General features: G+C 40.8%; 1 protein-coding gene across 3 annotated transcripts in view; it reads left to right on the plus strand.

The window, feature by feature from the left end:
- Positions 1-14,298, plus strand: part of UGGT2 (UDP-glucose glycoprotein glucosyltransferase 2) — a 79,615-nt gene that overhangs the window by 14,961 nt on the left and 50,356 nt on the right. For all 3 annotated transcript variants that reach the window (XR_014525559.1, XM_083501065.1, XM_083501066.1), the window contains 3 exons: positions 1,913-2,013; positions 6,639-6,738; positions 8,674-8,734. Coding sequence is in view for 2 of the 3 variants with exons in the window: in XM_083501065.1 (XP_083357191.1) it covers positions 1,913-2,013; positions 6,639-6,738; positions 8,674-8,734 (262 nt within the window). In the remaining variant the exon portion in view is untranslated. The remainder of the gene's footprint in view (positions 1-1,912; positions 2,014-6,638; positions 6,739-8,673; positions 8,735-14,298) is intronic.

The raw sequence follows: 14,298 nt of genomic DNA on the forward strand, positions 1-14,298 counted from the left end.
AATAAAAATAAACCACAAACTAAAAATGTCTTCATATTTTATTACACAACTATCACTGACGTTTGCTAACTGCCCTAGGAGCCTTTTAGGATGTAGAGTGGATTAAAAATACTTTAAATAAATACAAAAATAGAACACATCAAATATAGACGTTGAAATAAATTTCCTCAATGAGTAATAAACGGCTGAGTCACGTATTAGAGAAAGCCTGCTTAAACAAAAAAAGGATATCAGCAAAAGTCTAAAGACCATTACTGGTGGTGTTTAATACTGGTGGTGCCTAATATCTTACTTCGCCAAACCTTTATTAGGCATTACAAATATAGGCCATCATAAAACATCTATGTACAAAATTTTAAAATATATACAAATAAATAGCCATGTAAAAATATGTAATAATGAGGATTTTCATTGGACTTTCTTTCCACTAAATAGTGCCATTCACCAGAGATACTATTGGTAAAAACTCAGCCACTCTTGCAGTTACTTGCGGGTTAATATTAAACAGATAGAATCTGATATTTTCATTGTGCCATGAAGACTACCCCCCAAAAAGGGGGTAGCATTCATTTGCGTAGCTGGTTGTACAATGGGCAGTAGAAAAGAGTATGTTCTACTGTGTCCGGCACGTTCCAAAAACACCCACAATGTCTATTGTTTCTGGGGATGTTTGAATATCTGCCCTTGACAAAAGCTGAGGGGGAAATGTTCAGCTGGGCTAACATAAAGGCCTTGCATTGGACTGGAATTATTAATTTTGAAATATAAGTGACCCTGTTATCTGTTGTATTTAAACCATAAAACTTAGGGGAGCAAATTTGATTTACAGCTCTCAATGTTTTGTTTTTCAGTGTTCCTTAATCTGATTTGAATATTATGATAAATAATTGTATAACTATTATAACTTGAATTATAACTTGAATTATGCAGGAGTTCTGCCTAATATCTATAGAAAGGGAGGTACTACTACATGGGAGATCATTACTGTGTACCAGGCTTGGGAGGGTGAGCTGAATTGGGTGAAGGGACCAGCCAAGCTCTCCCAGCTAAACCAGCCTCCTGCCATTGGTGCAGTACACTTGCACCCACCAGACGGGTAGCTGTTAGTGCCTCTGGAATGCTTGCCAGCAGTAGCCAGCACAACGCTCTGAAACAGGGTGTTCCAGGGGTGAGGAGGGGCTGAGCTGGCCCATATCTGTCGGATCCTGAGCTGGTTTCACAGTCATTGTGTGACAGCATCAGGCCTATGAATGCTATGCCAGCTCCAGGCTGGCACAGCGACCTTTCTGCCCCCCTCCCACCTTCCACCTTGGCAACCATATGTGGCAGGGCTGCAAATGTGCTGGTGGCTTTGCTGCACTGTAAAGCTGTGGGCTGGGAGAGAGAAGATTTGCAGCCTAAAACTCCCATGCCTAATGGAAGGGAGCGACCAACTGGAAGGTCAGTTGGCCTACAAAAGCGCCATTATCTGGTTCCGCTACATAGGGCTGCCACACATCCATAATTTCCTGGGTAGTATTTTCGAGAATTGGTTGAAATGTCCTGGAAAACCCAGGCACATGGCAGCTCATATCGGACTTTCCCCAAAAGTAGCTAATGACTTCATTTATTTGGAGTTTTTGTCAAAAAGCTCAACAACTTTGGCCTATATGGTACGACATTTATTTGGAGTTGGCTCCTATGGTTGCTAACCATGGTCAATGGTAGTCAGCGATTGAAACTTTACTTTGAACCCCGTCTTCAAACTTTGGTTGTGCGGGACAGTAGCATTAATAAGTTCCCCCTTCTGGGTTACGAGAAACATTAAAACTACAATTTTCAAACGTTTATCATTGGTCTTTACGCCAACCGAATTATAAGATCCTACAAGTGTTGTGTAGTATTGACTTGGTTTATGTTTCATAAAATCCAGGCAGAACTATCCTGACCTCAAAGACAATCTTCAAGAGCTGAGGAAATACCTGATTGAAAGTAGTGATGATACAGAGCCTTTGAAGGTTTGGGAATTGTCAGGTAATAACCTTTATACTAGTTGTTTGTTTTTTGGTGTAATACAGTGGAAGAATGAATGGCAGTGTATTTGCACCAGTTATATTGACATCAGTGTAATGTTTACAAAACTTGTATGTGCAAAGGGGTTGCTGGTTTTTGGGAAGGCTCTTCTGAGAAAAAAATTCTCGAGGTGTACATTGGGAAATAACTGCTGTGCACACATAACTTTTATCATCCGGGCTAAAAAAATAAAATAAAATGTGAATCCCTTGCTCACACAGGCTCCAGATTAGCCATTGTATTCAGAAACTGGATATCCGTTATGCTTCTTTTGCTATGTTGCTTAAGGAGTATCTCCCAGAACTACATTTTCATGGAATACATTTTCAGTGAGCTGTGTTGATCTCCCAATGATAATGGTAATTTGCTAGTGTTATGAAAGTATCATGCTGAAAACCTGAGGGACCATTCTAGATGTTACGCCTAGTTCTAAGTGGTGCAGTGGAACAGGAAATGGGGAGGAATTAATCTCTGGGGCATTTTTTTTGGAACAATGACATCCTCTGCTGGAGCACCAGATACAATCCCCCACCCACCCACCACTGCCTCTGTTCTCATGCCTCTGGCAAGCGAATGAGATGATAACGAGGCTTTCAATTTTTACTGTTGTTTGTAACATATCGCCATAAAGGAAATTGGAGAATGTGGGCAATAGTAAGAAGCTGGCTGCTTTTGTTTCCTTTCTTTGCGGTTCTTGCTTCGTGTCAGCCGTTTAAATGGTAACACCTTTTTGTAAAACGGTGAGCATGGCTGATCAAAAGCGAAAGGTTGGACTTTTGTTAAAGCTCAGTGTGTTTTAGCAGGCTGATCCTATGCCGTTAGAAACAAACTCGGCTGAATTTAGTAGCACTTACTCCCAGGTAACCATGCATAAGATTGTACTCCTGCCTCATGGCTGATCAGGCAAGTGATTCCAGGTTAAGCGGCGCACCACTTTCTGCCAGCCCAGTATTCTAGGATCGGCATCAGATCCCATTAAGTTGGGTATTATGCCATGTCTACTAATCTTTGAGGTGTACATGTGTCATAGTAGATCAAGAAAGCTGCCTGAATTTTTTAACTCGGGAGTGTGGCTATGGAAGGCTGTCAATATGCGCTTCTGTACTTCAGAATTTATGTCCTAGCATCAACGTGCAATGGGTTTTTTCAGGCTCCCTTCATGTAACCGACTTGGGTGGGGCTGGGGAACTAGACACGCAGCTGCTACTTTCAGCAGCCGCCGCACATTTTGGTTCTGTGATTGGATCCTTGTAGCTTTTCTTAAGTTTTCAGAAATAAATCAAGAGATTAATATATGGTCAGACTCAAAACATTTGTCCTGGCTTCATTGACAGGATGAAACACCAAGAAGCATCTATTGTTCTCTTCTGTGAATCTATTTTTAACTAAACAGTTTTAGATTTTATTGGTAAACTGCTGCATCAGATGAACAAAGTGCACATAAAGCTCTTCAGAGAGGTGGAGGGAAGGGAAAGATGTTAAATCTTCCTATCCTGATGACCTGCAGGAGGATCTTGTGTGGCTGAAATCATTGTGGTACAATTTATCTTTACTGTTTCTATTAATGCGGCACAGGAGTAGGCCATGAAGTGTTATCATTGCAAAATAAAAGCCATAATACTACTTTAAAAGCTATTTCGTCATATCTATGATATGTTGAGGATGAGGGAAATTGACCATGAAGCTTGTGGAAGATTAGGCTTTTTTTCATAATACTGTAAAAGTAGCACGATATGATGCCTTTTCCCCTTTCAGCGTTATTGGTAACAGTTTCTTGTATGCTTTTATGTTACATATAGGATATCCTTTTTGGAAATAAATAAACAAGTTAATGAGAATTAGTTAGTTGTAACTAAATTAAGTTCCATTGCTTTCCCTGGGTCTTATAGCATTATGCATGTCTACTCAGAAGTAAGTCCTATTGAGTTTAGGGCGGATTACTCCCAAGTAAGTGGGTATAGGATTGTAGCTCTACTAAAGGCCAACATTGACTGCATTGCAGAGAGGAGAATAGCCTTGTGCTACTCATGATTCATTAGTTGAATTAGATTTGTTTGTTATAAGCCACTAGGAGTTCAAACAAAATAGATGGAATATAAATTTAATGAAACCTTTTGAAACTGGGCAATATAGCTATTACTGTGTTTCCTCTATAGTTATTATTCCTGTTTTCCAGTGTTCCAAAATCTGTGCTATAATAAGCTGAATTCTGTAACCTGTATAAATAATGCAAATTGAGCACCCCCTTTTTATGCTGCTTTTGAATAATCAATACTATTTTGCCTAACTTACTCTGATTTTTAGTATTCATGAAGAGTGGCAAGAAATTAAATTGGAGTCTGAAACTTCTCCCCCAACTGTTGGAAATTTGGTGTCGCACCTATGCTGCGTTTCAGCAACAGCTAGCAGAACAGTTTCAAGGCTATCATGAAACTTGTTCTGGAAAGTTTAAATTTCCAGAAAGCTTGAATTCTAGGGGTTTTCTGCACTCCGATCAAATCAAAACATACAAGCAGTCCTGACAGATGCATGCAGATGAGGTTTGAACAATCAGAAATGCGAGTAGAAGTAAAAGCAGTTCAGTGGTAAGATTTATGTATGCGACTGCAGCGTCAAGAATTTTGTTGGCCCCAAAATGGAAAGAAGAAGACCCGAGGAAAGAACTGGATACAGAAACTCATGGATTATGCAGAAATGGCAAAACTTACCAGAAAAACAAGACATCAAAACTACAAACTTTTTATAAAAGAATGGAAATTGTGTATTGGATATGTACAAATAAATTGTAAACAGATAAGGACATTGGCAGGATTATTGTAATAACCTGCAGTTTCATAAGAGTAAATAATTCAAGTAGTTGAATAAAAAAATAAGTTAATTCAGTATATGCAGGAAATGATGAATATAAATTTAAGAAACCGCAGAAAGAGGAAGAAGGAAGTCGAATTTTGAAATGTTAAAATGACTGTAAAACTATTGGAATGTATATAACTGAATATTACAAATAGTTCAGTGGCTAAGTTCAGACATTCCTACAAACCATTTGGAGAACTGGAAACAAGACATGTGCCGCGTCTGAGTTAGGGCAGTGCAGGCAGTTGCCCCACACAGGGTGCTGAGCCACGGAGGCACAAAATTGAGAAGATCCATAATTGAGAAGATCCATTTTGGGGTTCCACGTTTTGGGCTCGCTCAGGACGCCATGTTAACAAAGATTGCCAAAGTACACACCTGACATGTGTGTACAGCACTCTCTGTAGTTTGCCAGTTCAAATATCATGACAAACTATGGTTAGGTTGGAAGAGCAAGTACCAACCCTTGCTGTTCTGTTGGGTTGAAATAACCGACAGACGAGTAGCAAGTGTCATGTGGGAGGCATCTCTCGAGCAAGCCTCGAGGAGTCCCTTTTATTGAATATTACAGCAATTGCCACGTATGTGCTTATTGTTGATTGGTTAACACAAGTACAAAGCAAAGGTTACATATAGGCATTAATCACCAATAGATTAAAGGCTGGGAAAGGGAGCACAGAACTAGACAGGCATGAAAACCTCCTAATTAAATTATAACTAGTGATTGATATAGCAAAGCTTAAACAATTACATTCCGATAGATGTGGTCAACTATGCATTAAGAACAGGTCAGAGTGTAATGTTTCCATGAACTCAATATGAACTGAACATTCTGGGATGATGAGGGAATGTCTTAGTATTAGAACAGTTTGTGTAGCATCATGTGCAGAAGCAAAGCTTAGAAGCAGAGCTTCCCATCATGCCACAGTCATGTGCAGAAGCAAAGCTTACCTTCACTGCTCTGAAGTAAATTGGGGGTCAGCACTAAACAGGAGTCGGAAAGGGAAGCAGCGTATGTGCAAGCCTGCAGCTCATTCATAAGCGGAATAATTTTCTGACTAGAGCCTTTGAGACAAAACAAGCTTAACCTGCTGCCACATCTTACACCTAAGGAAATTATTTAATTACAGCTGCATCTGTAGTATAGTTGAGACTGTTTACTATCTCTGGTCATGGTGACAATTATAACTTGCATCATGGCTGTGTACTATCATAGTAGCCTCTGAGTGCATTTGTGGAAAATGTGTATAGAAATAAGACTGCTGCATTTTTTAAATTGGCTTTAGGGCAGTGGAAGTCACTTACCATTTCAGACGAAAAGATGTGTCAAATAGTAGTTGAAATGGTACAGTTTTTAATCATGTGTTACGATGAATTAATGTATTTTTTATATATTTACCTTGTGGCTTATCTTGTTGCTTTTATTAACAGTGTGTGCAAATGACCTGATTGGCTAATGATGAATATAATTCTATTTACAGTTGTTACTTATATACCCCTGTCTAGTCAACATATATATGCTCCAGGCATGTGACCATAGTCAAGGAATTGGGAGTTGACCCTAGGATTTCCTCTTCCCTTCTCTCCCTAAATTCTACCTGCCAACATAACTGTAGCTGATCGTTAGATAAACATTGACCTTCAAGTTAATTAAAGCCAGACAGGTTTTGCTATTAACAAATGTTTTAAATCCATACCTAAGGTTCTTCAGTGAATGCTTTGTTTTCTTGTAGACATTAGTTTGCAAGCAGCCTCTCGAATTCTCTCTGTGCCCGCTTATAATGCATTAAAAGTCATGAAGGACATTGCACAGAACTTCCCAGTCAAGGCCAGGTAAGGCTAATGTTATTTCCAATTACAGTGGTACCTCGGTTTAAGAACAGTCCGGTTTAAGAACAATTTGGTGTACATACTCCGCAAAATCGGAAATAGTGTCTTGGTTTGAGAACTTTACCTCAGTCTAAGAACGGAATCCGAATGGTGGAAGGGCACCGGCGACGGGAGGCCTCATTAAGGAAAGTGCGCCTCGGTTTAAGAATGGTTTTGATTTAAGAAAGGACTTCCGGAACGGATTAAGTTTGTAAACCGAAGTACCACTGCATATTAATGAATGTCTGGATTTTTAGTTACAGATAGGTAGCCGTGTTGGTCTGCCATGGTCAAAATAAAAAAATTCCTTCCAGTAGCACCTTAAAGACCAACTAAGTTAGTTCTTGGTATGAGCTTTCGTGTGCATGCGCTGTTTCAGTGTATCTGAAGAAGTGTGCATGCACACGAAAGCTCATACCAAGAACTAACTTAGTTGGTCTTTAAGGTGCTACTGGAAGGAATTTTTTTTATTTTGTCTGGATTTTGAGAGTTTATTTTGAAACTTTATTTACATTTTTATCCCACCCTTCTTCCAAAGTTATTAGGGCAGCAGATGTGACTTTCTTTCATTTTATTCATTCACCAATCCTAGGAGGTAGAAAGTGACTGGTCTGAGTTGAGCTTTCTGACCAAGTGGAATTTTAGCCTGGTCTCTCCAGTCCAAGTTCAGCACTGTTGTCCACTACAATATGCTAGAATAGCTTTCCAATAAACTCTACAAAAGCTGCTAGCCTGACTGCTGTCATATATCTATGTAAGTTGTCTGTGTCAATAAAGAAAATCAGGATCTACCCCACATCTTGCCTTGAAGTTGATAAGAATCATGTGACCAGGAAAGTGGTTTTTAACAAGCCTAAACAACAGTTAATAGAATTCAACAGATGGAAGGATCCAGTATGTAAATCCAAATGCTGTCTTAAATGGCCCATTGGGTGCAAGTTGTCAAATTAAGAAACATAGCCATGATCATTCATGCCACAATAATAGGCAATTCTTTGTCATCTTTCTATACCAAGAGATTACTCATAAGAGCAGCGAAGCTAGCTTTCCAGTGTTTATACAACTGGTATCATGTCGAGATTTCCTTCATTAGCAGACATTGTCATGATTGTAAGTGAACTTTTTATAGCGTTTTTCGTGGATAAAATGCTTTACAGTTCTTATCTCGTTTACCCTTACAACAACCCTGTGGGTCTCCCTCTGCTACAAAAGCCAAATTTCTTTCCCTACTGTTCTGTCAAACAATACACTATTGTTACAGTCTGCGATGCCTTGAATCCCCAATACAATCCCATACTTATTTGACATTGCAAGGCACAGCTGGCTGTAGTTTTTGAACTATTGTGACAACCCTTAGACAGAATAAGGCGGAGATGAGAGTGCATGGTTGATGTTAGACACGAGCAGTAATTTCTGTTGTCTGGCAGAAACTTGAATAACTTTTCTTTGTTCCTGTTTGAATACATCTTGCATAAAATTTGTATTTGAGCATATAACAACTGTTGAAAATGATGCTTAAGTCAAGTACCACACTGTCTATCAAAAGTCTTTTCTAAAAATCTTTAATAGTCATTTTACTTTAGAAGAAAAGTTTACAGGTCTTACTAGATAGCAAGAAATTGAGAGTGGACATCTGCTTTGAACATGCCCTCACCTGCCACAGAGGGAAAAGCCTAGTTTAAGAAACCATAGCTCAAGCTAATTGTAGTTTCCAGTTCAGAAGTTAACTACAAATTGGTTAGCTTAAACCAGTTGTTTCATTGTGGTTGGGTGTTAAAGGGGATATATTGAGGGGATATCATTGCATGCAAAACTTTGCCTATGGAGTACTTTATTCCCTCAGAATAGGTGGGGGAAATGCCGAAACACAGAACAGTTCATGATTTCTGACTTTTTCAGATCCCTGACCAAAGTGTTAGTGAACCTGCAAATGCGGAAAGAAATAAAGGAAAATCAACAGGTTTGTTACTGTTCTTTTTATTATACAAAATAAAGCAATTGATTATACTGTGTCAAGAGATGCATATATTATACAATGCTGGGAGATAAACGTATTATGATGTAACTTAAAAATGTAAGCAGCAGAATTTCTAAATGTGGACTTGTTCATCATTTGCAGTCCTTAGCTTCTCATGACACCCTCTGCTCAAATATTGCATGGCTTGGCCTGATTTGCTGAGCAGCCCTTCCAGCTACAGTGAGCGATGAAACTTAGACCATTAATGTTCAGATGTTACCTTCAGGGCTTGAGCTTTAACTCTGAACTAAGCTGCTTTAATTGACCACTGGAGTTGAACATAAATCAGTTCAGTACCCAAATGTCTGCATGCAGGATAATTTGCTCTGTCGATAATGTATTTTAATGTATTGCAGAATTATATTTCCCTTAACGCATGGGTCATTTGAGATCTATGTTCTTCAGTGTATGTTTTAAAATATAATCCTCCTTCCTCAGCTTCACCCCTATCATCCTAGATCAAGTCAGTAATCTTCAGCTACTGTCCCATTCCAAACAGCCCCATGTTTGTGAAGATTGCTTTGTTCAGGATTCATTTTCTTATATGTATAGTGGATCAGACACTCATTGACACTTCTTTCCGCTCTTCCCTGATTTATATAAAATATGCTTGATTTGCTACTCACAGAGGTGTAAAGAATTTTATTTATTTATTAAATTCCTTGACCACCCTTTATTTGAGGAACTTGTGGATGTCAAGGGTGCGGTACCAGTGATGCGGGCAGAGTTAGGTTATGGACCAACCGCAAGGTCTCACCCCCCCCTTTCTCTGTGCATAACATGTAGACAACTTCAGGTCCTCAAAATTATCTATGTGCTTTTGGAGGGTCCCTTATCCATTTTGATAAACTTGTCAGAAAGACCCACCCTTTTTATCCAACACTACCTATCTGCTGCTAGGTCTGCACTTTTCTTCCTCCCTACCTCCCTCGTGGAAACTATATCTTGCAAAAAATCAATCCATGTGTTGTTGTTGGATTCTATCAGCCCCAGCCAATATGGCCACTGGTCAGGGTTGATGGGAACTGCAGTCGTCCAACAACAGCTGGGAGGTCAGCAGGTTCCCCACCCATGTGCTAAATTATGGTTTCGTGCTGCAAGATTGTGCAGGTATGAGCCTCAGGCTTGCATGCCGTATCCTGATAATAACGTAAAAACCCAGCTGGGTGTTGGGGACTGGACTGAGGGGGATAAGACTGAGGAGGAATGGTGGAGACCTCCCCTCCCTCCTGAACTTCCCAGAGAAGAGGAAGGTTGTATTGAATTACAGCAGTGGTTTGAGGAAGGTCACAGGTCAGAGACAGGTGAATAGAAGAGTTGGGAGGTGTTGGGAAAAGAGAAAGGGGGAGACAGAGACAGAGCAGCCAGCTGACACGTTATCACTGGAGAGCAGTTTTGACCCCCCTTGTCCCAGAACCTGGCGTGCACTGAAAGTGGAAGAGCAAAGGACTCAAGAGACAATTAGCCCCCAGCGGCCACCATCAAGGGAAGTGCTGTTGCTAGGAAGGGAGGGGAAAGGAGCTCAGTTGGAGCAACGCCATTGATGGGAGACAGACTGCATTCCTTCATCGTTCTCTGTGAATTATTGAATAAATCTTGCTAAGACCTCTTATTTTTGGCGAAAGGCCCAGAGCTCCAGCATTCTGTTCTCACAGTGGCCAATCAGATGCATATGGGAAATGCACCAATGGGACCCCAGTTCAGCAGCACTCTTCCCACTTTGTGGTATGCAGAGGCATTCTGCGTCTGACCGAGGAGGCAGGACATAGCATAGCTATCACATTTGGTAACCTTAACCTCCATGAATTTGTGTAATCTTCTTTTAAAGCTGCCCAAGCTTAGCAGCTCTCTCTGCATCTTGTGCGAATAAAGATGTACCCAACATTAGAAAATTCCAGCCTGGGGTTGGTAGGGACCCATAGATTTCCAGATTCAAACGAATTTTGTTAAACTCTGACTGAAAGATTGTCATCTGCAAAGGGAAGAGGGGACAATACAAGCCCAAGATGCCTGCCTGCTTCTTCTCGGCATTTAGCTTTTACGTCTGAATACTCTCAAGGAGGCTTTGACACCTTATAGGCTAACAGATTTATCGTGGTGAAAAAATTCACCAGCTAGAATCCACTTATTGATTCATTATGCCCTGATAAATCTGCTAACCTAGAAGGTGCCGCAACAAAACTCTTTTGTGTTTTCTGGAAGAAACTAACATAGCTACTGCTCTGTATTCTGCTGGCAACTATTTATTTTTTATTTGGGATTTCTGATCACTCTACTGAGAGTGCTTCAGAATGGGTTGTGCTAAGATGTTTCTCTTATACACTGCTGGCATTACTGGTTTTCAGAATAGTCTTTCAAAAATACCCAAACTAGGCAAAATCCACTCATAGAAGGGGAATATTTGATCCAGACTTCAGTTCTAAGCTTGGTTATGAGAAGTAAGTCCCATTGAATTCAGTGGGGCTTATTATTTTCTGAGTAAAGATGCTTAGCACCAGGCTATAAATTTCATTTTGTAGATGCTTCAAAGCAGTACTGAACTTCATGCCCATGAAAATCACTATTAAATAGCACAGTGTTTTTCATGCTTTCCTGACACTTTTACGTGGTTGATCTAAAACAAATACTTCTTTTAAAGCCCTGGAGCTATTTTTTTTATTTGAGCCATTTGATCTTTTTAATAAGCATCTTTTAGTGAATTCCTATTTAAGTTTTCCTCTTTCCTCTTTTTTTCCTTTCTCTTTCTCTTTTTTTTTGCCTTACTGCAGATTACTCATTTTTATTAGACTGCAGCAGCTGCACAAACGCAGTGTAAAATGGTATCAAGTACTGGTAGTTAAATAGCTCTTAAAATAGACCTGAATACATTTTGATGCCAGTTGCTCTCTTTTGGAAAATCCTGTTACCTAACAGAAGAACTTTTGAGTCTTTCTGTCTCAAGTGTCACATCCAAAGGAATGTTTGAGTAGATAGGAGTCTAATATACTTGCAGAAATTGTTCTATTGGGGTATTGTGTGTGTGTGTGTGTGTGTGTGTGTAAGTTGGTTCTCTGTATTTTAAACTTACTACATCAGAGAATTCGGACATAATTTTGAAGAGAAGTAATAAAACAAAATTTCATGAATCAGACAACATTTTGGCGAAACCGTGACCCCTGCGGGTCAGGGCGCCAAGAGCTCATTTTATGGCCTACCGTGATAGGCACTGCCAAACGTTGCAGGAGCCAATTTGCAGGTGTCTGGCACCATTTTCGAGTGAATCAGATGACATTGGGTTTTCAGGAAAATTGCGACCCTGCAAGTCAGGCTGCAAGGGCTTTTTGTGGAGTGCCTTGAAACGTGGGATTTTCACTGCCAAACATTGCAGGGGGCCTTTTGCTAGTGTTTGACGGCACTTCTGAGTGTATTGGATGACTTCGGGTTTTTGGTGAAACCATGACCTCGTGGGTTAGTTCTTTGAATATAGATAATGAAATTTGGGGTTAATCTGTGCAAATTTAACCTGGCTGCATACATAAAGTTATTATCTCTAAGGACCGCATGAAAAAATGCTTTGGGCGCACACGAATGCAGTGGTGAGAAAGCAATCTCTTTGTCTTTTTTGTCTGTCTATAAATCTGGCAGCTATTCAGACATCAGTAGTAGAGCAGAATAAATTGTCATGCACATTTTTGAGCTACAGGATATTCGTCTAGCAGCAGGAGAGGCATGATTTCAAGCTGTGCAGAACTGAAAGATTCTCCTCTAAGATAATGTAAGTTGAATAGAAAATGCAATATGGGAAAGAGGCTAAAGCCTATTAAGGACTGAAAAGTATATGGTGATTAGATGCAGTCAGAATAGCTTTCTAGGATAAGTAGCTATGTTACGGAAGCATGTAGTTGTTGAAGCCTAAATAACATTTCAAGTTACAGACTCACCTAAGGAAGCCTTCCTTTTGTTTTTGCTCAGGTTAGCTGTCTAAAAACAAACATTGTATGTTCCACGTTATAAGTGTACAGCCATTGTACCAGGTCCAGTGAAAAAATGTTTCCATTAGACCAGCCCTGTTTGTATGTACCGTATTTTTCGCCCAAAAATGAAGGGGAAATGTGTGTGCGTCCTATGGGGCGAATGCAGGCTTTCGCTGAAGCCTGGAGAGCAAGAGGGGTCGGTGCGCACTGACCCCTCTCGCTCTCCAGGCATCAGGAAGCTATCCCCCCAGCCCGGCAAGCTCCGGGAGCGATGGCGAGGTTGCGCGCAACCTCACCATTGCTCTCGGACCCGTTCTGGGGGCTGGGGTCGGGGGAAGCTCGGGCTTCCCCCATCCCCAGCCCCGCAAGCTCCAAGAGCGCAACCTCACCTTCGCTCCCGGACCCCAGCCCCGACGCTAAAAACGAATCCAGGACAGCGAGTGGGATCCATCCCATTCACTGCCATGGCTTCTTTGCTCTTAAGTGGGTCCTATGGGCCGGTGCGCCCTATAGGGCGAAAAATACGGTATATATATATAGAGAGAGAGAGAGAGAGAGAGAGATTGTCCCTGATCTTATTTGCCTTTGGTGCACATTGTAGCGTAGGCCATTTGGTAACTCCCATTTTACAGACTGAGAAAGGACCAAGAGAGGGGTGTGTTCACATGGCCATCAGCGTGCATACAAAACAGAATTTTTAAATCAAATTCAACACTGGCAATATATTATCTAAACACATTTCTATGGAACCAATTATAACAGTAATATATTAAGTCAATAATATTCAATAAAATTTCAAAAGGAAAAGAGAAAAAACAATCAAAGACATCAAGATTAACATTCAAACAAGCCCATCTAGACTTGGACTAACTAGATCAGCTCAGGGCAATTGCTGAGGCCCATGCAGTCTAAGAGCCAAGTCAATTAAAGTTAGAACAGTACAGTAGATTTGTGAGCTGCACCCCAGTCTGAGGTGCACCCCCCCCCCAGATGTTGGACTCCAACTCCTATCAGTCCCAGCCAACATGGGCAATGGTCAGGGGTGATAGGAGCTAAAATCCGACAACATCTGGAGCGCACAATGCCTACCCCTGCTGTAGCAGATAATCTTTTTCATGATCAAATGGTGCTTAGTATCCTATTTCTTCTCTTTAAAAGTTGCTTTAACTGAGACTGCTTCATAGTACACCATGTAAATGTTCTTTATTGTGGGAAAATAGGGAAATGGCATCTAGCTCCGGTGTAGGCACTGCCAGGCAGCACATTGAATCCACTGCTGGGTGGCGAGGGTGGCGATATAATAATAGATAAATAGGTACCGCTGCAGCGGGAAGGTAAACAGCGTTTCCGTGCGCTCTGGTTTCCGTCACGGTGTCCTGTTGCTCCAGAAGCAGTTCAGTCATGCTGGGTGGCGATATGATCTAAACCACTGAGCCTCTTGGGTTTGCTGATCGGAAGGTTGGCAGTTTGAATCCCCGTGACGGGGTGAGCTCCCGTTGCTCTGTCCCAGCTCCTGCCAACCTTATTATGACGTATAGCACTTTGGGAGCATCC

The sequence above is a fragment of the Podarcis liolepis genome (genome assembly GCF_965112155.1).
Source record: "Podarcis liolepis genome assembly, chromosome: 4".
Lineage (NCBI taxonomy): Eukaryota > Metazoa > Chordata > Lepidosauria > Squamata > Lacertidae > Podarcis > Podarcis liolepis.